The sequence below is a fragment of the Caenorhabditis remanei genome, chromosome X, assembly GCF_010183535.1.
Source record: "Caenorhabditis remanei strain PX506 chromosome X, whole genome shotgun sequence".
NCBI lineage: Eukaryota > Metazoa > Nematoda > Chromadorea > Rhabditida > Rhabditidae > Caenorhabditis > Caenorhabditis remanei.
Genome location: NC_071333.1, coordinates 16,759,684 through 16,784,467, shown reverse-complemented (window position 1 = coordinate 16,784,467; position 24,784 = coordinate 16,759,684). Strand labels below are relative to the sequence as shown.

The 24,784-nt window shown below is 37.1% G+C and overlaps 5 protein-coding genes across 5 annotated transcripts; 1 reads left to right on the top strand and 4 right to left on the bottom strand.

The window, feature by feature from the left end:
- Window positions 1–3,830: 3,830 nt before the first annotated feature.
- GCK72_025372 (uncharacterized protein) lies at window positions 3,831–4,754 on the bottom strand (the record flags this gene model as incomplete). The annotated part of the gene is made up of 4 exons (XM_003103587.2): window positions 3,831–4,138; window positions 4,192–4,245; window positions 4,323–4,379; window positions 4,499–4,754. The coding sequence occupies 4 exons, from the start codon at window positions 4,752–4,754 to the stop codon at window positions 3,831–3,833; spliced, it is 675 nt and encodes a 224-aa protein (XP_003103635.2).
- Window positions 4,755–6,559: 1,805 nt separating this feature from the next.
- GCK72_025371 (uncharacterized protein) lies at window positions 6,560–7,067 on the bottom strand (the record flags this gene model as incomplete). Its single annotated transcript, XM_003103622.2, has 2 exons — window positions 6,560–6,694; window positions 6,747–7,067. The coding sequence occupies 2 exons, from the start codon at window positions 7,065–7,067 to the stop codon at window positions 6,560–6,562; spliced, it is 456 nt and encodes a 151-aa protein (XP_003103670.1).
- An 8,535-nt stretch (window positions 7,068–15,602) lies between these two features.
- GCK72_025370 (uncharacterized protein) lies at window positions 15,603–16,559 on the bottom strand (the record flags this gene model as incomplete). The annotated part of the gene is made up of 5 exons (XM_053736310.1): window positions 15,603–15,737; window positions 15,780–15,914; window positions 15,962–16,159; window positions 16,203–16,385; window positions 16,434–16,559. The coding sequence occupies 5 exons, from the start codon at window positions 16,557–16,559 to the stop codon at window positions 15,603–15,605; spliced, it is 777 nt and encodes a 258-aa protein (XP_053579876.1).
- A 979-nt stretch (window positions 16,560–17,538) lies between these two features.
- On the bottom strand, window positions 17,539–17,829 carry GCK72_025369 (uncharacterized protein; the record flags this gene model as incomplete). Its single annotated transcript, XM_003103640.1, has 1 exon — window positions 17,539–17,829. The coding sequence occupies one exon, from the start codon at window positions 17,827–17,829 to the stop codon at window positions 17,539–17,541; it is 291 nt and encodes a 96-aa protein (XP_003103688.1).
- A 5,229-nt stretch (window positions 17,830–23,058) lies between these two features.
- On the top strand, window positions 23,059–23,490 carry GCK72_025368 (uncharacterized protein; the record flags this gene model as incomplete). Its single annotated transcript, XM_003103681.1, has 1 exon — window positions 23,059–23,490. One exon carries the CDS (start codon window positions 23,059–23,061, stop codon window positions 23,488–23,490), a length of 432 nt encoding a protein of 143 aa, XP_003103729.1.
- Between the last annotated feature and the right edge of the window lie 1,294 nt (window positions 23,491–24,784).

The window sequence follows — 24,784 nt, the reverse complement described above, 5'->3', positions numbered from 1 at the left end:
AAAAGCTCAGATACCATATTTCATCTGATTTTCTCCAACTGAACTTCTGAAGAAAATGTAAGAAAATCTGAGTGGAGGACGGTCGCAGAGGCTAAAAAAGGAAGACCACATTTTTATTGCAGATTTGTTTACGAGAAGAGTTTAATGCCGATGTACAGGATGTTTATATGTTGCAATTTTTAGTGATTTTCTAGAGATTTTGATTTTTAACAGTCCTACTAAACACTTTCTTACTATGCTTCGGGAGTTACTCACTCAATCATCAGGTTGGTCAATTTCATGCCGTAACTGTGTGAGAAGGCACATTAGAAACACTCCTGTTCCCTGAGGAACGACTAGAAAGAAGGATGGAGGACCAGGTCATGTGGGATTTATTTGTTTACGAGAAGTGTGGTCCCTCCTAATGTATAACGACAAAAATTTGTCCGAGATATGTTGCATGCCAGCCGTTGAGCTGACCGAATGACTCTTCAAAACGAAATGACGATTAACGAGATAGACAGTTCCTTTATAACCTTATACTTATATCGAGCTGTGGATTTCCGGCTCGACAAAGTTGAACTACCACTGGAAAATGTGATATTTTTTGTAGCGCTCGAAACGGGGCGCTCCACTTTTTTCCGATCATTTTGGAAAACAGTCAATTTTCATCGGAGAGTATTCTAACTTTCACAGAGCTCGAAGATATAGCTGGGGACGCGATTTCCGAAATTACGAAAATATTGGTTCATTTATAACTGTTTTATGCACACTTGCAATTTTTCGGCTCGGCCCGAAGGCCTGACTTCAAAAAAGATACCTATTTGTGCACCAATATTTTTGAATTTTTTCGATTTTTTTCATTAAAAATTAAAATTTTTGATGCATAACTAGCTTTTGACTGAATGCAGAAGTATAGTAAAAATTCGACGGTTTTGGAACAAAATTTAAAAAATTTAAAATTTGCGTTCCGAAATTTAGTTCAATTTTCTAGCCGGGCCGAGCCGTTGTAAGAATGGTTTTATGATCATCCGGAACGTCCCAACTCGTCTTCTCGAACTCTACTTTTTTGGAAAGACATCAAAACAAGCATCAGTGAGAACGGGTACGAACTATGTTCAGCCTCATGATTTTCTTCAAGGAAATATTTTTTGGTCTGTTTTTGAAATTAAAACCTGCTTAATTCTACAAAACTTATTAGCTGAGGCTCGACGGAGTGTGCTATCCACAGTTGTCTTTTTTGAGCTGAAATTAAACGCACTTCTTTGAACCAAGACTTGGTTTGCGTCCCCATTCACCTAATTTCGTCTGCAAAAGTTTCCACGTACTCTCACGTACGTATTTTAAATAATAAATAAATAAAAAATAGTTTTCTCATACTTTGAATACTGATGCCTAAAAAAGCTCCCTCAGTAATTGTTTCTTTTTCAGCAGGGTCCCTTTTTTCCTAGAATTTTAGATAACCTCCACACCTAGTAGCTCAACTAATCTCTGGCCTTCTCATTATTCTTCTTTTCTGCATGTGTCATTCCAATCCACTGCTTTCCTGCATCAATTTAGTTCCGCGAAGAGGTCCGCTTGACCTCCAGTCTTTCTAATCCTGCTATTTTTAGAGATTGAATAGAGCCATATCCGATTTTCGCATATACCAAAGATCGCACACACTTAATATAAATATAGAGTTTCATTACTCATTCTTTTGCATTTCAAGAGAATCTTGCACAAAATTAGCAAGATTTCAAGTTGATTGACAAAAAGTGAAATTACACGTTAGGCGGATAGGAGAGCTTTGGTTTAGAACTACTCAAAGTTTCGTAGTAGGAAAATTCCGAGCAATAAGCTCACGCTTTGTGACATAATAGCTGTTGCTATCCCAAAAAACGTGGCTGCAATTGATGGTCACTGGGTGAAGCTTTTGATCCTGTTGATCCAAAACGCAGACTTCTCTAATTCAAGGCTTCGCAACCAGTCGACTTGTGTCCAGTTTCCTGAAATACTGGATTTTTTGCGAGCATTCAAAACCGAAAATATTTGAAAAAATGCGGTAAAACGCGAAAAACGCAGAAATTTAGAAGAGTGAATGAAATGTGGCACCCGACAGAGAAACAGTTCGCTGGTACGTGATTGTTCGTCAAATGTGGCGTTCTGAACTAATGTTCACACCCTGGCGTCACAACACAATAGGTGATAGTGTAGTGACCAACGAGACGCAGAATTTGTTTCGCTGTCTGCGCTCATCTCTAGCGAAAAAAAGGAAGAGCAAGGAGAGGAAAAAGAAGTTAGCGGATGAAGCAATAATGACTTGAAAAACAGGATTGAACCGTTAAATTTTCCTTAAAATTTACAGGCTGATCAACAATTTCAGGACAAATCAGTAGACATCAAACATTTGATAAAAATCAGACGATAAATGGTAAAAATAATTGAAATAGGCCAGAAAAAAGAGGGCTCAGACATTTTCGAAGCTTAGGCACAAGCAGAAAGGAGAGAGTCCGAGAGTGTCACTGAAAGAGTACACGAAATGGAGAGAATGTGGGTCTGTGTTTTCGGCCATCCACTGCACAGAAGAAACAAAAACGAACGATTTTCTCATTCACCAAAGATTGCACACACATAATGAAAGTATAGAGTTTCATGACTCATTCTTTCGTTTTACAAGAAAATCTGTATTTAGAACCCAAAGCTTTATGATATCAAGAACAGAATAGCAATCATATCAGAAAACACAATAACACACATTACAGTCAAAGCATCGTGATATATACGAGCACAGAATAAGAATGAAGACACAGAGATGAATATGTAGTGTTCAAAGATAAGGCTATTTTGTGTTAGGAGAGGAGAGAGGAGAATTCTATAAGAAATAAAGATTAGGGAGGGGGGACTGATTAAATGTAGAAAAAACAGTAAGCAACCTGTTCGATTCCTACCGTCATCACATGAAGTTGAATTTTAAGTCTTTTCGAAAAAGAAAATTATTTAAATTCTCTGCATCCTATCGATTGGTAAACAACTAAGGGAGCATTCGAATTTTTCAATTTTCTAATATCTCGAAAATCTGTTTAAAACTCAACTATGCTAAGGGCAACGAAAGGATCAAGCCGGCCTGAGCGAGTTCAAAACAAAATGTGTTCACAGGATACCAGTCAAAGAAACGGGGGACAGAATTTGACCTTTGATCAAAACAAATTACACGTTGAGGGAAATGAGAGCTTTGGTTTGGAACTACACAAAAATTGGTAGTAAGGAAATCCCGAACGACGAGCTTACGCTTTGTGACAAGATATTGGTTGCTATCCCGAACGAAGAGGAGAGGAAAAGAGATAAAGGGAACGTGAAAGCTTGTTTGAGGAGGTACAATTGATACTTATGGGCAGTGGATAACTAATTGTGAGGGTGTAAGAGTGTAAGAACAGATGGAGGTTAGACGCTAGTACAACAACGGCAGCGGTATTTCTGTATTTCTGAGTGATAAATATAGAAGTGAGTGGGACGGACAGCAATAGAGAACAAGCAGAAGGTGTATATTTCATGGATTAATCTCATATTGATTAGAATTTCATTCTTAGTACACATGTTTCTGTGTTTTGCTTGAGAGTTAGATCAGTTTATACTCCTTCTTCTTGTTTGCTCACAACGATACAATTTATGAGAAGGGATGTTGGGATTAAGTGAATAGTTAGATAAAGAAGAGGTGGAGTGGATAGAAAACAGAAGAAGAAAAGCAAGAGGCATCTGAATAGACATATCTGAAGTAAGATAGAATCTTGGTAACTCAAGTGCTGAGAATCCAAGAATTCTTACAACAGATTACCTATTCGAAACATCGTACTTCTGTTTTCTGGGTTTTCTTATTCGACTGTCCAGACTTTCGGGTTCAAGAGTCCGGCGATTCCTTTCACGTCCATTTGATCAAATTCAGTTTTGTTCACTCTTTTGATCATCCTCGCTTTCCTTGAATTCTCCCTCTCATATTGCATCATAGTAGAGAGGGAGATAACGTACGTCTTCCCACAAAAATCCAAATTCAAACGAGCCCTTCTTTCTTGGAAAGCCACCTCTATCTCCCTTTCATCTCTTTCGTCGTACCGCCACCATCCACCTCTACTACCGGCGTAGAGCCAGAAGATGGTTGCGTTGTTGTTGGCCCTTAATGCTTCTGTAAAAAAACATTTTTTTTTCAATTCAGGGAAAGTTTTTAACTAAACGTACGGTTGGCAGCAGCAAGTATTTCATCGGGAACTTCCACATAAGCCGCCTGAGCTCCTGAAATTGAGAAAACTCATGTTGACGCTTCAGAAAGGATAGACTGTAGATTATATACAGCTAACTTGATGACTCACTTCGGATGGCTGGGATGTTCACCACATTCTGGGGTCCGGGAATGATGACTTGCCCATCTGAAACAAAACCCATTAGTAACTTCATCGCTTCTTGTGAAAATGTTTCATGCAGACTCATGTAACAGGTAAAAACTTCTATTATTCGATATTTTCTCTGTGTTTGGAGTAAAACTCACTTATTATGTTTTGGCCGAAGCCATCTGGCAAACGAGCCTTGAGGTTGTATTGCTGCTTCTCCCAAAGAACATCCACATTAACATCACGACGACAAGTCGGGCACTTGGGGTGCACGATTCCCCTGTCCTGTTCAGTGTGAATCAGGGATTTGATGCATTTGTAGCAAAAAACATGGCCGCAATTGATGGTCACTGGGTGCAGCTTTTGATCCTGGCACACCGCACAGACTTCTTCAATTCTAGGCCCAGCGTCCATAACGAGTTACCAGTTTTCTGAAATACAACTATTGGATTTTTTGCAAGCATCGAAAGCCTAAAATATCTGAGAAAATTGGGATAAGAAGCAAAAAACCCAACATTCTGGGAAGGACTTAAATGTAGCACTCTACAAAAAAAACTGTTATGATACGTGATGTGTGGTTTTCTTGTACTAGTGTTCACACTCTTTCTCCGCAATACGGTAGAAAAAAGTGTAGTGACCGACGAGACGCAGAAACTGTTTCACTGTCTGCGCTCATCTCTAGCGAAAAAAAGGAAGGGCAAGGAGGTGAAAAAGAAATTAGCGGAAGAATCACTAAACGACTTGAAAAAAGGATTTGAACCGTTAAAATTTCCTAGAACTTAACAGGCTGATCGGCAATTTCAAGACAAATCAGTAGGTATAAAAAACGTTTCAAAAATCACACGAAAAATGACTATAATAATTAAAATAGGACAGAAAAAAGAGGGATCAGACATACTCTAGGTTTATGCATAAACGAAAAAAGGAGAGTCCGAGAGTTTTGATAAAAGAGTGCACGAGATCGAGAGAGCTATTGTCTGTGCTTTTGTCCATTTTCTAGGAAGAAGAAACAAAAAGGAACGAGGAAAAGGTATAGGAATTGTAGAATTGATAAGGATAAAATGATTGATTAGACCACAGGAAGAAATTAAAGTTTCTTGTGTAGGAAGAAAAAGAAATAGAGTTTACATTTAGACATCAAGTAAGTTCGAAACCTAATAAGAAAGATGCCAATTAAAGATTGAGCAAATTTGGAACAGAATTGAAGAAGAAAGCTTTGGAGCAGAATTGAAGAAGAAAGTCAAGTTCTAACTTCACAAGGAGCAACATAACACATTTATAGTATACAATGTTCAAAAATTAAAAAATCTCAATATTCTGAAGACCAGAAGTTGATTGGAAACATTGATGATTGAGTTTAATTGACACAATCATCTAGGCTCAGCTCCAGTAGTTATCAGTACGTTGTACTAATTTATTATAATGAAAAATGACGGTTTTAATTGCATGATTGCCACTTTTCTAGTTTTCTGTGTTTTTCCATACGAAATCTGAACAATTCATTTCAAATTGGTTCAGGTGACAAAAAATGAAATTTTTAATAATCCTTTCAGTTCTCTCTGTAATCGAAACTGATATGATGTTGTTTGTATTGCAGGTTGTTTGTTGTTTACCTCTCACATATAAGGCACTGGTATCATTTGTTTTTGTGGCCGGATGGTCTAGTGGTATGATTCTCGCTTAGGGTGCGAGAGGTCCCGGGATCGATCCCCGGTCCGGCCCACTTTCTTTTTTTCTATTTTGTTTTGTTTTGTAGTTCTCGTGTGCACCCCGCAAGAAATAATCAAATTTTCCCGAAGTTCTCAAAGAACAAGAACAATGCTCTGCACATCCCCAAGTCATTTCTTTAGCACGCTTCTCATTAGACGCCCATGACGTCAAGTTCCTTAGGCGCTAATTAGTTGTTCTTCGAAGTTAAACTAATTATGTTGCCTTTTTGGGCCAAAGGCGCGAGCCTCCTGAAAGTTTGAGAGCAAACACATACAAAAACACTTTTTGTTCAACAAGGAGTCAACTTTATTTCACTGTTTCCAATTACGAAGAAAGATAGAGAAAGATAATAGAAAACAAGAAAAATGACAGTTGTACTCGGGAGGGGAGGGGTTCTGACAACATCAAAGTAAAAGTGATCAAAGTTAAAGATTATTTGGAATCAAAGTGTACGTGGTAAGCCTCAAGCCATTCTTTTTCAACAGGGTAGTTTGGGAGCGAGAGCACAATTAATGTTGGGGGATGATCTTCTTGTTGTAGTCGAGGAAGGTCAGAAGGTGCTTTGGCACATTGCATCCGTCACGCTTGCAGAGACATCTCAAGCTGATTTGAGATGGGTGGGTTTCGGCGTGGAATTGGAATCCCTGAAATTACAGTATTGTTTCTAAAGTTGTGATCTTGTTCTTATTATATTACCTCTTGAAGGCAGACGTTGAGAACTGCGTGACGCTCAGCGACATCAGTGAACATTTTGTAGATGTTGGTGTAGTCGTCGGAAGACTCGTCGACACCGTTCACGTAGAACTTCTCGTACTCCTTTGGATCTGGCATGTATGAGCACAGTGTGTAGAGCGGCTCACTCAAGGCGTATCCGGCCGATGGGTTCTTCTCGTCCATTGGCTCCCAGCATCTCAACAAGCTATTGGCCTGGAGACGGGCATCCTGAACGGTGTTCAGAGCCGGGAGGTGGGCTGCGACGGACACAATGGCGACCGATAGAATCGCAAGTTTGAACATCTGGAATTGTTTTTTGAATACAAGAAGAAGAAAAGTTTGAAGGGCGGGTAAAAGTCAAAAAAAGGAGGAGGGGAGGGAGAGAGCAAAAAAAGGAAATGAAGTTCACGAGAACTCGGCAACTGAACAACTGAATGCCCTCCCCCTTTATAGATGGAAGAGGCGGGGCTTGGAGCCAAGGCGCGAAGAGATGGGAGGAGCGAAGGAATAGAATGAAGGGATTATAGAGATTATGGTTTTTCAGGAGAGATTGAAGATTCTCCAGATTAGCCTAATCAAGGGATAGGGCGGAGACTGATATTTGGTGCTTCTTGAGGAGTCCAAAAATAAATGTATCGAAGATGAGTAAAACTATAATATGCGAATTTCGAATATCAGTGATGTGGAACAGTGAAACAATGATGAAGATCACGTATCTTTCAGGTTGACAACATGATTTCTGAACCACAAATTTGGATAACGGTAGCTGCTCATTATCATCATATTTCCGAAATTTGTGACACACCCGCAAGCCACTAACAAAGGAAATCTTTGGAGACCCGGATTTCGAATGATTTATAAATTAGGTCATAGGTACTTTCGACTACGTGAAATCCATTTCTGCAGTCAAAACCGGATTACTGTCTTTGTGAGCCGAGTTATGATAAGGTTTTTTCTCATAGAATTCCAAATCGGCAAATGGTGTACGTAAAGGTGTTCTCACGTGTCGTACGAGTGGTGCAAATTTGGAATTCCACGTGAAAAAGCTTAACCATTTGGAAAGTTTGAGAGCGCTTATCTTAGCTCACAGAGACATTTAGCGGGTTTTGAAAGCAGAAACGGACTCTCCGTAGACGAAAGTACCTATGACCAAATTTATAGATCTTTGAAAGTCGCGTCTCCAAAGAGTCAAGGGCCGGGCAGGACCGCGCCGGGCCCGGGGCCAGGCCCCTCATTTGACAAGTATGATAATGAGCAGCTACAGTAATCCGAACTTGTCATAGATTAGATGGAAAACCCAAAAGAAACCATACCTACAGTGAAAACAACTAAAGGTCGGGAAAACAAATCTCAAACATTATTAACTTTTTCTGATATCCAATACTCCCGGACTTTTTTTCCAAACGGAAACACATTACTCAGCAAGTACAAATATTGTTCTTCACATTCTTAACACGGAAGTGTACCAAACTTCATATATCTCAAATAAGTCTTCCAGATTGCTATTTTTGCTTCGATCCGTCTTATTCACATGTTGATCTGTCAGTATTAGATATTTCAGTTTGAATAATAACAATCCCCACTCAAATACATTAAATTTCATCTGGAATCAGAACGTAGAGAATTTATCTATTCTAAACCTCTTAGTTCTGATTGAGAACACGTTCAAGAAGTTTTCTTACACTCTGAAATCTCTTAAGTAGCTCTATTTTAAATCCTAACACATCCACATCAGAATGGATAATGTGGGCAGATAAACTAAATCTAAAATAGAGTGAATCCTTTGAATACTTTAATTCGACTTGCTCTCTAGAACACACTAGTGACGTTTCAAAACCAAAGACTTTCGAATACTTTGGACATTTCATGTTGTCATGGGTTGCTCAGGAAATTCTCAATTTCCGTTGTTTTTGATTTTCAGATAAAGTTGCGTAAATGCCAAATACAGGAAATTGAATGGACGTAGGTCAGTTTCTCTCAATGGTGTAATTGTTTTGAAAGGTTGAATGTAGAAAGGATACTATTATAACCAGTTTCAAAAATCGGGGCTAATACAGTATCCCAAGTTGATACCATTGGAACCAGAAGATGTCATCATGAACCAAAGCGTATGATCAACCGTCAGAGCTCACACGTACAAAATTGCTCACTTGGGTGAACTGATAATTTTAACGAATGAACGCTCCGCTGAACAATTTCATACGAAAAACCGTGATATTCACGTTTTTAGAACACGAAATGTACTTCGTTCTGAAGACGTCAGCATTACGCAACGGATTTGTAAATACTGGCTAGGCTTAAAACTAGAAAGAATTTCAGGAATAGTGTAGTGGGAAATGAAAAATGTGGAGCATTTTTAAGATATTTTGATATGAAAACCAGACGAAGAAATAATAGAAAAGTCTGAATTGTATCCGAATGCGGCCGTACGAGTTTTCTAGAAAATTTGACGGTCTTCAGAAATTGAAGTATACTGTAAACAGGTCATTTTCGACTGGCTGGTAAGAATCATCTGCTTATGATCTTAACTTATTACCCATTCGCCGGTGGCTTACCGCTCGCTCAAATTTCGGACCGGGGATATGGTTTAAGGCGTCTGTCTCCTGTACTTTACCCATAAAAAGTTATAAAAGCACGGTAGTCGCAATGAGATTCACACCTCGTCCCCAGGTCAAACTTTGAGTGAGCGGTCAGCCAACGGCAAATGTAAAATAAAATTTAGGATCTCATAGAACTTAAAAATCTGAAGATTCGTTTTTATTTGTCATTACCTGATAATATATATAGAACTCAAAAATCTGAATATTCGTTTTTATTTGTCATTACCTGATAATATATATAGAACTCAAAAATCTGAATATTCGTTTTTATTTGTCATTACCTGATAAGACATTGTTAACGTTTCTCTGATAAGCGATGAGTGCTGGTTTCATGTTGTTTACTAAATATATTTTACAGAGTAGCATGTTCCGTGTACAAAGTTTCAACTGAAACTGCTGAGTTGCACCTAGGCGATTATATTGATAAGGAAAGTTTATGTAACTTTAAATAGTATAAGGCGTCACACCATATAAGACCATATGAGGTACTTTGAGTGTTTCTTTGAATGTTGCGAATTGAAGAACTACTAAAAATTGTTCACTTTTGAGTCGTCAGAGAACGGGGATTCAGGATTTCTAGGCAAGGGATACTGTAGTTCTATTTTTAAACATTTGCATACATTCAATTGTTTGTAGGCCTTCCTTTCATTGTTTACTGGAAATGGAAATCAGTGTCGTAAAATGTTTCTGGTTTTGGTTTCAAGATATCGAGACCTAAAGTCAAAAGTTACCAATATAGAATTTAATTAATTTTCATTGAAAAGATTTGAAATGGGAAAGTCGTTTGCGCCAACGTTTTTAATTAGGTTTTCATTCTGAAACAAAAGTTTACAGCTTTTAAATTAGATGATATCAGTAAACAATGGGTGTGCATTTTCGATAAATAATCGTGCGTCATCCTGAAAATCTTTTTGAAATTGTGTGAAAATTGATGAAGGGGTGAAGGGCACATAAAAGATATCGAGATAGTATTGAGAACTATATTTTTTTAATTGTTTCAATTTCTTGAATTTATCATGGGTACATGTTGCGCTCAAAGTCCAGCTTTTGACTCAATCCTAATTCCCATATTCTCAAATATCATTGTGTTCGAATTTCGATGATGTCAGGTGTACATATTCAGTTTCACACTCCTGTCTGGACGTTTTGAAGCGTTTTTCTATGAAGATTAGCGCTGAGCTATGAACTGCTCCCGGCTTTTTTCCTACTGTAGATTGAAGACCAAGGGCGGAGAAAAAAAATGGTATTAAGCGTTGCATTAACCTTATTAACACGGAGGCATGTGATATCTTTTATATTTCTTGAATATAATATACACAATGGTATTATCTTGAACACAATGGTAATGACTGGATAACAATTGTCATGTGGAATCAGATGAATGTCACTGCAAATCTTCTATGACGGTGGAAAATCTTGTTGATTGCTTTCATGGATAAGATTTTCTTGATGTGCGATATTTTTGGAGAGGGTTCGGCAAAAATGTTGCGAATACTCTGGAAAACGTCAACGCAGAGATCGGAAATTCGATTTTCCTGCAAATTTGATTGGACATCATACTGTAGATGATTCGATTACATTCGAAATCCCAAAAACTTGAAAAGTTCACGTGCCGGAAATTGGATCTGAAGCGTTTCGATGTTTGTCGGATTGACTTTTGATTCATTTTCTCTCACTTGTTATCAGTTTCAATGAAATGTGCCGGAAATTGCATCTAAAGCTTTTCGATGTTTACGGGATCGACTTTTGATTCATTTTTTCTCACTTGTTATCAGTTTCAGTTGAATACCCCGGAAATTGGATTTGAAAATTTCAAATGTTTGCCTGATTGACTTTCGACTCTTTTTTTCACTGATTATCAGATTCAAAAAAAAGAAAAAATTTCTAGAAGGGGTGCAAAGATTTTTGATACAAAAGTTCTAGAAAAAAAAACAAAAAATGTTCTCCCCGGCCGGGAATTGAACCCGGGTCTCGCATGTGACAGACGCGGATACTCACCACTATACTACCGAGGACGATGGAAGACAGGATCTTCTTTTTGTTGATAAGAGGTGCATTGGCAGTGGGGAAATAGACAAACAGAAGAACAAATGATGTAGTGGCAAATAATAAAACAATTTTTTCTCTTAATTTTCAATTTTTTAAATTAAAACATGTTCATTAAATTAATATAGCAACACAGATTAGAAAATTTTTGACATATTCGTAAAAAATCTATATTTCTATACGATAATCCAAGAGACTACAATTTTTTACAAAAAAAATTCTGAAAGTTTTTCTTTTTTTTTCAGGTTCATCCCTCAAGAACCATTTAAACAGTCTTAAGCAATTTTTTCCAAAAGAATCGGAAAATTTTCGAAAACGTTTTTTCAGCACTGAACTTCCAAAGCGGAATTTTTGGCCAAGCCCGGCTCGTTGCAAGTCTCTTAAAATCTCAGCATGCAGTTATGACCGAGTACTGACGAAATTGACTAGAAATCAATTGGGATCTGCCCGCGTATCTTTGAAACCTGCAGACTGCAAATCATTTTTGTTGATGGCCAGCAGGAATTTCTATCAGAATTTCATTTGTCAGTCATCAGTACTCGTGTTTACTCGCCATTTTTAATTTTTCTTGCCTTGTGTGGTCTCACTATCAGTTCTATGAGTGAAGCATTCAGGGATTGCGAAATTGTGTGTGGAGCACACTAGACACTATGACTCGGGGAAGCAAAGGCAAACCGAACCTAGAACAAAATATCTGGTCAAATTCAGAATATGGTACAAACTTTCGTTTGGAGGATACAATAAAAACTGTGTGCCACATGAATCACATCTCACTACTGTGGCGGCAAGCATATTCCATATCCGAATGGCCAGGAAGACAGACGTTGTTTGAAATACATACATTCAGCCCTCATAGGTTCAAGTACTGCTGATGGCAATTTTTGCACAGTTTTATAAGACTTTTCTTGCTTTTAGGCGTCTTTTTTCAGATATGAAGGACAAGAGTTGTCACTTTTTGAGTAGCCGTTTTACCTAACGCTACACTTGTAAAATATCTCTGTCATGTCTTCCATTTTTAGTTTATACACCCAATAATCTATTTAAAATGCGATCACAAGACTTTTTTAAAACTTTGTTCCCCAAGAATTGAATTTTTTGTGTTCAATTTCGTCATCTCTCCTAAAACTATTTCAATACACAATTGACCATGTCGAGTCACCGTATGCACTTAGTAAAGTTATACAAGAACTTTTCATTAGTCATAACTATGGTGGCAAAAACAATAGCCCCGTTTATACTATTCACAATTGTATAGCGATGTGGTTTCACTGCTAAAACTACTATTTCGGAAATTCGATTGACGTTGCTGGAAAAGATTCCAACCGATATTCCGTATTTCAGTATCAATTACCAAAATCAATTGTCTGTGACAGACCATACTCATCAACTTGGATGTTAATGTTAACCGTTAAGAAACAAACGTCTATTCGAAAAAAACCCGTTTTAGTCGAACTTTAGTTTTCTTTGTAGCCCCTTAGTTCCTGACTAGTTTTTTGAATTTGGAAAAGATTGACAACCTCTTCTTCTTCACCGTACATATTTTTTCATGCGTGTGTCGTGCCACCACAGTAGATAAATTTTCTGGACTCTCAGCCCCAATTTATCGTTTCCCTTGACCCAGTCCTATTTCTTCTCTTTTCCTTTCTCCTCTCATTGACGTTTACCAAAGAATTCAAATGATCACTTCTGTCTTTGTCTTATTCGAAAAAATCTCTCAAGGTTTGCACTTTTTCCCTCTTTTCTCCATCTATTCGTGTTCGATGGCGTGTCTCTTGCACCTGTCGTTCAAATTTTTTCGAACGCGCTCTCCGTCGCAACGCTATTTCTCTATTTCGCATGAAGGTCGTACCAGCTTGCGTCGCGATTTCTAGAACAAAAAAGAGTGTTCAGACTCCGCCCACCGCTGACTGTCCGATCTGACCAGCGTCTCTCCTCTACCGACTAATCCATAAATAGTGGCAAAAAATCTGTTAAGTCAGTTATTCAGTCTTCATTCTTCCACTTCTTTCTGTATTCCCCAGTTACCGTCTTTGGTGGTCCCTGAGAATGCTCTGACTGCTTTCGAAGTAAACGTAGCAGTCGAGTATCCTTAGGAACCAGTGAATTACGGTTCTTTTTTGAATACCATATAGAGTGGTTAGTAAGTTTGAAAGGAAATGCAATTTCAGATACTCATGCTGTTCTAAGCAGACATGCATAAAACATGTTAAGTAAGATTTCTGAGCACGACTCTGTTTCAGTAAAACGCAACGATGTTGCGCGGCCGCGCGCGGTCGGCCGTAGCCAGCGGGCTTCATGGCTGCCGAGGATGCGGATAGTCCAAATGTGCTGAATTTTCGCACATCGACTAATATTCTAGCCTTCCATTATACAATGCCGCCGGGAAAAGTGAAAATTAATTTTTCATGTCTGGCAATATATAATTGCCCAACGGTCTTTTTGATAGCCTTGGTAAAACAAAAACTATGCTAATCATTGTTTCAATAAGTTTTTCTGGAATACTCCACATATCATTAAATCCATCCTTTCACACGACACAACTCTGTTAATCCGCAAAAAAATTGAATGCTCTGTTTCATCATGAAGATGCCCGGCAATCTGGAAAGCATACCAACACACGGAGACACAGACACATAATGGCTGCACACAACATTTCAGATTTTTTCCTAAACTTCATTGCAGCGATGAAAGCTGGAAAGTGTTTCAAACGTTGAGAAAAGACTTATCATGTGAAGTAACAATACAAAAATGAAGTGTTGCAAATGTCTTGGAAAACAATATATGATTATGCATTAAAAAATTCTGGATAAAAAACATTGGTTTCTGAAGTAACTGGCCCAAAAACGGTAGAAACATGAGAGCAGCAGCAAAAATCAAATTGTGATGTGTAAATTATTAGCTTTTAATGACAAACGCGACGCGCACGCAACGCGACTCGGAAGGTAAATTTAAAACTTTTTGTAGCGGACCTTACGCCTTGCAACCCTGTGTTAGCAGGATTAAAGATACTCATTCATATTTGAAACAGGAAAGTTTTGACCCTATAAATTAGTTTTTCGCAACTAGTTTATGTCGATTCCTGTTGAGCTCAGGTTGTACTAAGAATCATGCCTTGGAACACCGGTATATGACAACTCATGATAACTGACGACGGACTACCAATCTCAAAATTTTCTTCGAATCCTCATCTTCCCAATCACTACACCAATCTGTCTCGATAGCCGGTACAATGTCCGATTCCACAAATTAAAACTGTGTCACTTTTTTCCGGAGTGGATAGGATAGCCTTCGAAAAAATGGGTCAGATTGAGGAGAGGAGACACTCTCTTTTTCTCTCCTATCGGATTTCACTTTCCTGCAGACCTACTTTCGCCAAGCCGCAAAGAAACTTCGGTTTCCTTATCAACGACGAGATCTTCCTCGTCTCGCTTTCGATAGTTTGGTTTCTTGTAGAAAGTTTCGAAAAGATCAACAAGATATTTAATGGGGGATGTGAATCGGATCAAGTTTCATTTTTCAAGCATATATAATTTTATAAAGGGAACATTGGAAGCATCAGCATACACATATACCGTAAATACTGTATTATAACGGCATGCCGTTATATTTTTCAACTGCCTCCGAGAAAAATTTTGTGATTTCAGAAACTCATTAAAATTAAACGAAAAAAACTTTTTTGGGCGTTCTATTTGCAGATCTAGAAGTGACCAAACACGGTGCTTCTAATCAGAACCAGTAAAAAACACTGGTATAATCATATTATTGAGTTCTGAGTATAGATGGGGTGCCGTTATAATACAGGTGCCGTTCTATTACAGGTGCCGTTATAATACAGTATTTACGGTATCTCAGTTTTCCCAAAAATCTGAAAAACAACATCAAGCAAACATTATGTAAGCAATAATCAATTCTGTTCACTTCAACTTTGAACGTTCTTCGCTTTGTTCAGAAAATACGCACTCATAGGGAAATCGAAAAAACTATATAACTGCTTTTTATCTTTCTCTTTCCCTGTGTGAAAAACTGAAATGCTGTCACTCGATAGAAAAACCGTTAGACTTGAATAGAGAAGATGTTGCGACAGGACTTGATAGCAAATTCCATCGCCGTAGCAGAAGATGAATTGTTCTAGATCTTCTTTTCTGAGAAAAAAAGTTTGAAAAACTTGATTCTGTCAGATAGTTCTCAAAACTTACTCAAGTTTTTCAAAGATATTCCCCCAGGACTGTGTCTTCAACCCTTGGCAAACGTGCCAGAAGTTTGGAGGCCGTCCCAATTTTATAGTAAACTCGGAAAACGGATATCCAATCAACCCACTGCTCCACTTCTGAAAACGTTTGTGTGAAAAGAAAAATTCGAGTAAAATTACTTTCAAAAAGTTGTTTACACTTCTTTCGTCAAGATCTGTTGTTTCGAAACAAAGTCTCTCTGCGTTCAAACTTGAGAATTGAGAATTCGAAAAGTTAACTGGACATGCAAAAAACAAGTTCTCGCAGTTGGTAACCTGAAACAACGACGTATTGATTACAAAAGTCATACGATGAAAAAAACCTGAGGGGATGACAATATATCAGAAGGTATCACAATTTGGTTGCAAGACATTGTTAGGGGGTTCAGCGACAAGTAACGTAAACTCTGTGGTAACTGGGGAAGAAGCCAGCGGAATACATCCACATTATCAGAATACAGGTTCACTTCTGTTATTTTCAAAAAACTGTGATTAATTTCAAAATGGCCTGGAGGTTCTGTCTGTAATTTCCAAATATAATGAAAGCAGATCTCAAAATCTAACCATATAGACATGCAGCTCGATGTCTTCTAGCCCATATGTTGCAACTAACTCTTTCAACCACTGCACAGCCTTTAGAAAATAGTTTTTCTCTATTTCGTTGTTATCCGATGACACGAATACATGATGTTGGCTTGCAATGGGTACATCGTCCTTGGCAAAGTAAAACCAAGCGCGAATTGAGTTCTAAGAATGGTTTTCAAAAATCTACCATTTAAAATCCAAGCTTCTTACCTTTTCCGGGCTTTGTAACACCACAATGTTCTGATTCATTTTAGAGCTAATGAAAAGATTAATCTCTTCACCACCGTCTTCCTTAGATGTGAAACGGGCTATATTCAAATAGTTAATCCACTTCATGGAACCTCCTAGAGACACACTTAATGATTCAATGTCCTAGAACACAAACCCTGAAGTTTCCTATTTCTCGACGACGTACCTGACATACCATTTAGGTTTTTTCTGTGTATTGCAGAATAGGCAAGCAAGAAGAAGAGGAATGAATGAGTTTTCATAATGTTATAATGTTCATGTTTCATCTGAAAACATATTTTATGACTCATTTCTCATTTGTCATGATTAATAAATTTACAAATAGCTAAAAATAGAGATCTGTGATTTTCAGCAAAAGGAAGTGGGCCGGACCGGGGATCGATCCCGGGACCTCTCGCACCCTAAGCGAGAATCATACCACTAGACCATCCGGCCACGCGCAACTAACAACAATCCGTTTACTATGTTTATGCGAAACGGGGGATGTGTCCCAATTCCGCAACCGGCGCATCTCTCTGGTTTCCTTCGAAGAAAAGGAGTATATACCAGAAGGCTAATCTGGCGTTTTCTCTCTTTTTCCTTCTCAATGAGAATTAATGAGAGTTGAATCGTCATTCTGTTCAGAATTGGAAATGTTGAGAAAAGAAATTCGGACACCCCAAAAAATATATGCAGACAATCTTATCATGTTTCCAAAAATCACATCTAGTTTCTATTATATTCATTTATTCCACTTTTTCCTGGTCAACAACTGAATCAAAGCATAAAATATGGTGAAAAAACAAATTACTGAAAAAAACCACAAAAAAGAAGCGAGGATCTCAGATGGGAGGTATTATTCATCAATTCAATTATGATTAGATTGAAGAGATAAATATATTAATAGCGTTAACAGGGACTATTTTAAAATATATTTTGGCTGAGTTGCTAATTGACCACAACTTGACCACATTCGACCACAATTTGACCACATTCTGAGTTGTAAGTGCGAGTATCCGATTACATATCATTCTGAAACGCATAATTGGTAACACACCTCATTGGTAACACTCTCATTAGTACTCACTTAATTAGAAGTTGATCCGCCAGAATTCGTCTTGAAACGTTTGGTCTCGGGTTCTTCTTGCGAGTTGTAATCCATTTGTTCTCCATCATCGTTATGAATTTCTATTGAAGGAACTTTTGGTCCATTTTGCAGGGACGTGTAGTTCCTTTTCTGCTGATTGATCTTTTCATACTCCGGAGTTCCAACTTCATGAATTTCCTTGAATGAGGCTAACATCTTTTTGAACTTCTCGATGTCTTGGAGTCCTCTCGCAATAATTCTCCGGTCCTCTTCGCTTGTTGCGCTATTCATGGCGGATATTCTTCTGAAATACGTAAAATCAGAAGTTAAAATCAGTAAGAAGAAAAGTCAGGCAAGAAAGAAGAACTAGAAAAAAATAGATGCTGAAAGGAAATGCGTTGGCGTGCTCAAGTTTGTCTCAAGTTTCTCTCTCAAGTCTCCAATTTTGCGTTGGTGCCACTAATTAGGCTGCTCATCTCAAGGAGGATATCAAAACATGATATCTTAGTTTTCTCGAAGAGCCACCTCTTCGTTAGATTCTCTAATTGGCAACAACACTATTTCGGCACAAAACACAAAGTTTTGTTGAATGAGTTTGATTAGATAACAGTCAAAATAACCTCTATTATATACAAACATTTGAAACTTCATTTAAGAACAAAATTAATTCTTTGGAAATACACGCCCAAACATTGCCATCCAAGAAGGACAGCACTCGGACGGCCAAACAAAGAGAGGCACATTCTCCTGGCTAGCGGTTTTCTCTGCGACCTCCAACTGTGTGTCGCCTCGTATGTGTACACGTTTCGGTTATACACACAACGTCAGCAGCGTGGCGCAGTGGAAGCGTGCTGGGCCCATAACCCAGAGGTCGGTGGATCGAAACCACTCGCTGCTAGAACCTTTTTGTTTTTTTGGGAAACAAAATCCACTGAAAGATTGAGGAATCTGGTAACTCAAAGGTAAGATGAGTAATGATTCATCATGTTACAATCATTTCACACCTTCATTTTCTTTTGTTCGAACTTCAAATCGCATCAGAAACTTTTGAAAACTACCAAAATTCGACTAATTACTCTTTAAAATCATTCTTCAGCATAATATTCGACCTAAATACCAATTCCTGGTGTTCAATTATTTCCGTTTCAAAAGATAATTTCCGTCTCAAAAGTGTACTAATTCTCGAACGTCATCGAGAATCTCGATGACGTCACCTCAAAAAAACCAAAACATTTGCCGCCAGCAGGGGTCGAACCTGCGACCTTGGGCTTATTAGACCCACGCTCTAACCGACTGAGCTATGGCGGCTGTTGAGACGGGAGGCATGTACGTTATAGATGTCGGCGCACTTTGGAGGACAAAGGCAACATTTTCCTCGAGAGAAACATCAGTGACCACCATTGAAAATATTAGAAATTGAATTGCAGTTATGCTGAAATATATTGCTAGAAATTAAGTAGATATAACCTATTCTCTGTAAGACTCGAGCAACGTGGGTACTAGGGATTTATTTTTGTATCAAAATGTATACCAGGCCATCAGTGACTCATACCATAATTTTTGGGCCCCGGCTCCGGGCTACGGTAGTACGGTAGGTGCTCAAAGGTCAAAAAATTTATTTTTTTGTTTTTCATTTTTAAAAGCTAATTTTTATCCAACAAAATATGCACAATTAGTATATACTTTTCCCAAATTATCAGACTTGAACAACTTTTTTTCACCGAGTTCACACCAAAAAACCCAAAATTTTGAGACATTTTGACAGAAAATCGAAATTTTCGATCCTTATTCAAAAAAACCCCACGACAAAACTTTTGTTTTTCAAATAAGAATTCCAAATTCTTTGATTTAAAAATATATTCGTTCAAAACAACCTCTGAGCAGAAACCCAAAAGTGCGTCTGACTGAATGACAAAAAAATTTTTTAGACGAAAATCAAAAATTATTTATTGATATCTTAAGATCGTGTTATACTGAACATTTTTTGTACTGACACTTTTTTACCAAACTAAGTCCATCTATGAGAAAATCATGTTCAAGATGAAACCAACGCAAAATTTCTCGTTTCGCACTGCGCATCAAAAGGAAAGTTATTTTCCTTAATTTTCTTATTTTTTGATTTATGTTCTGTAACCAGCAATAAAATAAGTTTGTTTGCTTGATTTCGTCAATATGTTGTTTCAGTAGAAAACTCGAACGTATAGGGATACGTGGAAATTTCATCACATGTTACAGTGAGACAGGAACTCATGTAAAACTCATCTTTATCGTGTTTAACACATTGTTACAAACACTTAATTAAAACAAATTTTAAAATTTAAAAAAAGCTTGAAAAAATTTATATTTTAGATGAGTGGTGTAAAATGGAATTTTGCGTTGTTTTCATCTTGAACATGATTTTCTCATAGATGGACTCAGTTTGGTAAAAATGTGTTAGTATAAAAAATGTTCAGTATAACACGATCTTACGATATCAATAAAGTATTTTTGATTTTCGTCTAAAAAATTTTTTGTCATTCAGTCAGACGCACTTTTGGGTTTCTGCTCAGAGGTTGTTTTGAACGAATATATTTTTAAATCAAAGAATTTGGAATTCTTATTTGAAAAACAAAAATTTTGTCGTGGGGTTTTTTTGAATAAGGATCGAAAATTTCGATTTTCTGTCAAAATGTCTCAAAATTTTGGGTATTTTGGTGTGAACTCGGTGAAAAAAAGTTGTTCAAGTCTGATAATTTGGGAAAAGTATATACTAATTATGCATATTTTGTTGGAAAAAAATCAGCTTTTAAAAATGAAAAACAAAAAAATAAATTTTTTGACCTTTGAGCACCTACCGTACTACCGTAACTCAGAGCCCGGGCCCAAAAACTATGGTATGGGTCACTAATGGCCTAATGTATATGCACATGCAATTTTTAATCTGTAACATCAATACAGGCCGTACGCCCCTACCTACTGTGACCATGTTCGACTCTTACAGAGAATAGGTTATATGTACAATACTTATTGTTTATATATGAATCTGGTTATTATTAGAATTTAGAATTTTACTATTATAGATTCTAAACATATCTAGAAACTGCTGTTTTTTGATCATCTATTCTTCAAACTTCTCTACTCACTACTTCCTTCTTGAAGAGAGCGAGTAGTGCTTCCTATCTAATAAAGTTTGGTTTATATACGGAAACGTGGGCTATTTCCTGTCATGTCATACTCTTTGGCCTATTCGACTCGGTTGAGCAGTCCGTGTGTGTCCTAACAGGGTGGTGCGAGCTTTGACCGGCGGGCGATGACGTAGAAAATGCAACAACTCGATGTTGCGGAAACTTGTTTAAGGAAAAATACAAGGGACCGAGTTCATATATAAGACAACTGGGAAGATTTATTCTCAGAGGAGCATGTTTTGAAGTTAAACGTTCAAAAATGACAATCAGGATTTCTGAGAAACACTTAGTGTGGGGATTGGTTCAGTGTTGAAGTATACGGTTTTTCAACAACACATTCTTGATCTGAAAAAATTGTCTCGTTTGTTTCTTATTCATTCTTATATATGAAACGCGTGTGGGCTCTGTTTGTGGATTTGTCTGCCTGTTTTTCAGGATGTCCGCAAGATTTTTGAGAAATAAAGGGGAGAGCGCGCCCTGGGCAAAAGTCGAACCCTCGCCCTTTCAGCGACAGGCGTGCTCGTTAACCACTCGGCCACGTGAACGCTTTTGTGAGGGGGTGAACAGGAAAATAAGAAGAGGCCAGCCGGATGAAGCGCCGAAGGCGCGGCAGCCAGGCTGGTTAATAATAAATATTACATATTTAGAGAAAACGAGCGAAAAGTTATGCGCCGAAACGGTTTGACACCAATTTTAACTGAAATGCTGAACCGTACAAATTGACTGCTTCGTTCTACCAAAGAGCCAAAAATTTCGCAATACTTTAAAAGCTAATGAATTCTTATCAGTTGAGAAACATACTATGTACACAGAAGTGTCTCTTAACGATAAGACTTTCTTTCGTTCCAAACTGTCATTTTTTGTCTTGGTAATCAGAAAAAAAACATAACTTGACCGCAAACTTTTCATTTTGGGAAAAAAACATATTTTCACTTACGAACAGCACCAAAAACCGAGAATCATAAGATTAACAGTACAAAAGAAACGCGAAAGGAAAAAAGAAGGTTCGAAAGGGGTTTTACAAATTTTGGGAAACCTAAAAAGTGAAGAAAAAATTAACGAAAAAAGTAATAAAATAAAGGTGTCCAATTCGTTCCACCCCTCTTTTTTCGAAAAACAGTGCTCACGTTAATTTTTATAAAAAGGTGTACTGAAAAAAAAATTATTAAATTTATGAAATGAATTCATGAAAATTCATGAAATGAATTCAGGAAAAATATTACATATCTAAACACACACATACCAAAAAACAAAAACAAAAACATCGAAAAACATTAAAAAACACCAAGAAGCTCACGTATCGGGCAAACTTCTAGAGACCCAAGAAAGAAGAGAGAGTGCAGAGAAACCAATTAAACAAATAATTTCAGATACATCAAATTGTATTTGGAAAGATATTGCTGTAGACGGTCTATGACTAATGCAATTTAAAACAAATATCAGAAATATTGAATTGAGATTTTCGCGATATCTGAAAATTGAGATTTTCGCGATATCTTTTGCAAATTGTTGAATTTGAAGAATGCAATTGTTAAAATTGGATTATACACTATTTAAACCGTGCTGCGAACAGTTTATTCACAACTTTTTTCCAGTTTTTTTCAGTTTTTCTTCAGTTTTTCTTCAGTTTTTCTTCAGTTTTTTTCAGTTTTTTCCTTCCTCTTGCCCATTCTAAAACTGGTCTGTTTTGTTTCGGCTCGAAATTTCAGAAACTCTCTTATTAATTCATCATCGGTTTCGACTCTTGGTTTTTTATTTTGTAAACCGTTTTGACCTGAATCACTATCTACAAAAAGTTCTAACTGAAAATTCTCAGTTAATTTTTATTCTTTTTTTCTCTTAAATCAGGCACAAAGGTGCGTGTCATACAAGAACTAACTGTTCTATAAAATTACTTTTTTGGATCATACGGAACAAAGGTGTAGCTTCATTTTTGTAGTTGACAAATTTTTGTATGAACACTCCCTAGCAAGTTATGGTCACAAAAAAGTTGTCAACTACAAAAATTAGTACTCGAATAGAGCACAGTTAAAACTGATAACTCTTCATGTTCCAAAAACAGTTACATATGGTACTAAAATTATCAACTGAAAAAGGAAAAATGTAATATTTTTCCACAGGTCCATCGTATGTAGTTATTAGATTTGGTAGGAGTTTCTAGTGACTCTGGAACTCATTTTTTAGTTGCGCTCTCTCCCACCCTTTTTCAGAAACGTCTTGAAACAAGAGTTCAAAGGCTAATTTCTGTTACTCAACCACTACCGTAATCCTCTGAGAACACTTTTCCCTTTTTTCGTTGTACTTCTACTTTTTCCTGTGATTCATTTTTATTCAGAAAAATAATACTTTTTTAAGAATGGATTTCAAATCGAGGCCAATGATTGTCTTTAATTTGAAACACAAGGAGGAAAAGAAGAAGTTTCATGAAACAATCAAAAAGATGCACGAAAGAAAAAATAAGGAAGTGGATCACTTCAAAAGACAACAGCTGAAAGAAGACATCGATAACAAAATCGTCAACTGGAATCAAAATTTATATCCCAAATCTTGGAAATACTTCGACCCGCATTTTATGAGTGAAGAAGGGTTAGCAATGTATGCTGAAGTCGTTTATAACACGATGGGAGTGGGGAGTTTTACTTTCAACACCGGTTGTGGAAATCACTCCCCAAACGGAGTATCCGCCAATCAGATGCGACTCTTGAAGATGTTCAAAGGGAGGCCCGGATGTACCGTCCGAATCGACAAGTATAACATAGGACTAGTCATTCTGGAACGAAGGTATTAGCCGAGCGTATTAATTACAACTAATCTACGTGACCATTCAATATTCCGTTCCTGGCAAAGCAACTTTTCTCAATTCCTACCAATTATCGCTGCTCCAAGAAGTTTAACTTTGAATATATATCCTATTTCAAAACTTTGGAAACCTATAAATTGGAATCTTCGGATAAGAAACAATTATTGCCCTTTTTCAGTGTTGAAAGGAAAGAATTTTGAGATTTTTAAATTAATTGCCTGTAACTTCTTAGGATGTGTTCGTACAAAAAAACTGTCAACTACAAAAATAAAGCTCTATTTGTGATCTGTATAGTCCATTAACAATCAATATTGTGAGATTATCAGGAAGGCCGTCTCACACTCACAAAGTTGGCCACTTTCAACTAATAACTGCAGGTATCGCATTCATTATAGCCAGTAGTGTAATTTAGGGGACCTATCAAGATAAGAATGTTATATAAAAAATTTTCCACATTTCTCAATAGTTTGACAGAGTTCGATACAGTTCTCTACAAAAAATACAAGTTTTAGAGAAGTTTGAAGTTCAAAACCCCATATATTATAACTACCAAACTTTGACAGCTGGAAAGATATAGGTAACAAGTCAAGAGTATTGGTCCAGTGGTCAAAAAAAAAACATCAAGACTTTTTTTATCAGAAAACTATTATAAACACTAATTAAACAATCTGTTGTTGATACACCGGTCATGGAAATAAAAATAAGCGATTTCTCGAATTTTCGTGATTTCCGAAAATTTTATTTAAAATTTATGAAACATAATTTTTCACCAAGAATGTTAATTAAATACAACAAATACTCTACAATTAATGTTTTTCCAAAGTTTCAGGTCAATCCGACCAATTTGAAAAAAGTTATGACCGAGAAACACAAGCGGAATAAGATTATGGCCGCCACTGTATGTTGAGAGTCATTCAGATAGCGGACGACACTTGGCACATTGCCAAGAAACCGCGCCCGCTTTTTTTTCGCTTTGTATAATAGAAATTAAGTATACCACGTTTGAAAAGTGGTAATTTAATAGTTTGAATTTCAAAAGGTCATCTCAAAACTCGTGTTGCAAAACAAAGTTCAACAAGAGACGTTTTCCAACACGGGGATCATTCTGTGTTAATCGAAGACAATAACACACATGAATGTTAGCACTAAATTAATATTAATTTTTTATCTGGTTTCCCACAATTAATTTTTTATCTGTTTTCCCTCTTCATTTATTCTCGATTTACGACTCATTAGAACACCCCACTTGCCAACTCAAAACGTACGTATGAGAGAGAAAGAG